The sequence below is a fragment of the Contarinia nasturtii genome, unplaced genomic scaffold (genome assembly GCF_009176525.2).
Source record: "Contarinia nasturtii isolate CC-2019 unplaced genomic scaffold, AAFC_CNas_1.1 Cnas_scaffold_4278, whole genome shotgun sequence".
NCBI classification, from domain to species: Eukaryota; Metazoa; Arthropoda; class Insecta; order Diptera; family Cecidomyiidae; genus Contarinia; species Contarinia nasturtii.
The window spans coordinates 1-1,770 of NW_022201573.1; the positions used below are offsets into that span (position 1 = coordinate 1).

The following is a 1,770-nucleotide window of genomic DNA, read 5'->3' on the forward strand; positions in this document are numbered from 1 at the left end:
TTTTTTTTCGATATTTGTGAACGTTTGTGAACATTTGAATAAGAAAATATCGTCAGTTACACCGAATGTTATTTAATGTTTGTATTTGATTGACTTCGGGATCTACAACATTTCGACAAAATAACCTTGAGTTAGTTAGAGTGAGTTTTGTGTTGACGATTTTTATTGCGCAGCAAGTGTGAAGAAATTCCAACTTGTTTTTCTCATTTCTGAAAAATATTATTATAATCTAGGGGTTGTACACCGTTTGAAAATGAAGAATATACAGCAAATCCACGATTCTGGCTATTGGCTATTATTACAATTCTCACTATTCCGATGATTCCCAAAAATTCAATGATCTGGTTTATATTCTGGTTGTACAGTATATACACAACGATAGCATTTAATTTGAATCTAAAACATTGAAATTCAATATTTTTTGTAATTTTGAATTGCCTTCGAACGAACGAACGAGTGTTCGTAGATGTTTGCAGCCAACACGAGTTCGAGTCATGTTATTGTTGTATTATATATATGTTTACGTGGAAATTGCTGGAATTCTTGAATTAAAAAACAAGTAGATGTAAGACATTTTTTTGCTATATATATATCGCCCTTTCAATAAATGTTTTATCAGTTTTTGAAATTGGTTTGAATTACTAAAAATTATTTTCCAAACATTTTTTCAAGTTTAAATTATTAAGTGTGAAAATGTTTAGGCAAAAAAGTGTCATCTTGATATTCTTCGGAATTTTCGCCTTCACTACAATAGAAGCTGTAAAAAAAAAAGGCAAAGAAATAGCCGAAAGTTCATACGACCCGAATAAAATTTGGCGCATCTTTACCGCAAAAGATGTAGATAATGAGAAAGAGGTTGAATATCGAATTCAAAACATACCCGATACACAATTTGATACTGTGGTGGATTTTATGATGAGCCACTATTTCAATACCGAACCAATTTATAAGGGAAAAGGTGCGTAATGTTCCTTTGTTTTCTTTTTTTTTTGTGTTCTTCTCATATAACTCTATAAAAATCGTTAGGTATAAGAGGAGGTGAAGAACATATAGAAAGTTGGCTGGAAGATTTAAGAGCAAATATGTCCGTTGCCTGCTATAATCATTTAAATGAGTTGGTTGGTGTTCTCATATTGGTTATGGAAGAGCAGAAAAAACCATCAAAAGGAGAAAAAATATTAGAAAAATTCAAATCAGAAAAAGAAAAATCAAAATCAAAAGCAACTCAAGAAGTAACTTTAAATCGATATTTAATTAATTATTAATAATCTAATTATTTTTTTGTTTATTCTATAATCAAATATGGCAAGACATCGAAGCAACACGAATTTTTTATTGATGCATATAATGTGTATAAGGAATACGAGGTTGACAGATTCTTGACGGATGACGGTTTGATAGTCGCACCTTTATATCGCGACAAAGGCATAGAAAAGGAGCTTCTCGAAGTTATAAAACCAATTTGTATGGCGCATGGTATAGAAGTATACACAGGTATTTTTACATCAGATCCTATGAATGAACTGGCCGATAAACTTGGATTTAAGATCAAAAAACAAATTGGGTAAATTTTAGAATGAATGGAGTTGTTTTTTTTACTAATCAATTAAAACTATTTTCAGTTTAAAGAAGAAGAAAATAAACGCCAAGCTTATGACTATAAGGTCAATCAAATACAAACATTAAATAACATTCGGTGTAACTGACGATATTTTCTTATTCCAATGTTCACAAACGTTCACAAATATCGAAAAAAAATTGTTCAATAAA

At 30.2% G+C, this 1,770-nt stretch overlaps 1 protein-coding gene across 1 annotated transcript; it reads left to right on the forward strand.

The window, feature by feature from the left end:
• Positions 1-609: 609 nt before the first annotated feature.
• Positions 610-1,759, forward strand: LOC116350530. The gene is made up of 4 exons (XM_031782334.1): positions 610-958; positions 1,027-1,232; positions 1,311-1,564; positions 1,623-1,759. The coding sequence occupies exons 1-4, from the start codon at positions 694-696 to the stop codon at positions 1,684-1,686; spliced, it is 789 nt and encodes a 262-aa protein (XP_031638194.1). The 5' UTR covers positions 610-693; the 3' UTR covers positions 1,687-1,759.
• The last annotated feature ends 11 nt before the right edge of the window (positions 1,760-1,770 follow it).

Bases quoted from the DNA above. Each gene is read 5' to 3' on its own strand.
- LOC116350530 (XM_031782334.1), top strand. From the start codon at position 694: ATGTTTAGGCAAAAAAGTGTCATCTTGATATTCTTCGGAATTTTCGCC. The intron at 1,233-1,310 runs GTAACTTTAAAT...AAATATGGCAAG, and splicing joins AATCAAAAGCAACTCAAGAA to ACATCGAAGCAACACGAATT. The intron at 1,565-1,622 runs GTAAATTTTAGA...AACTATTTTCAG, and splicing joins AAGATCAAAAAACAAATTGG to TTTAAAGAAGAAGAAAATAA.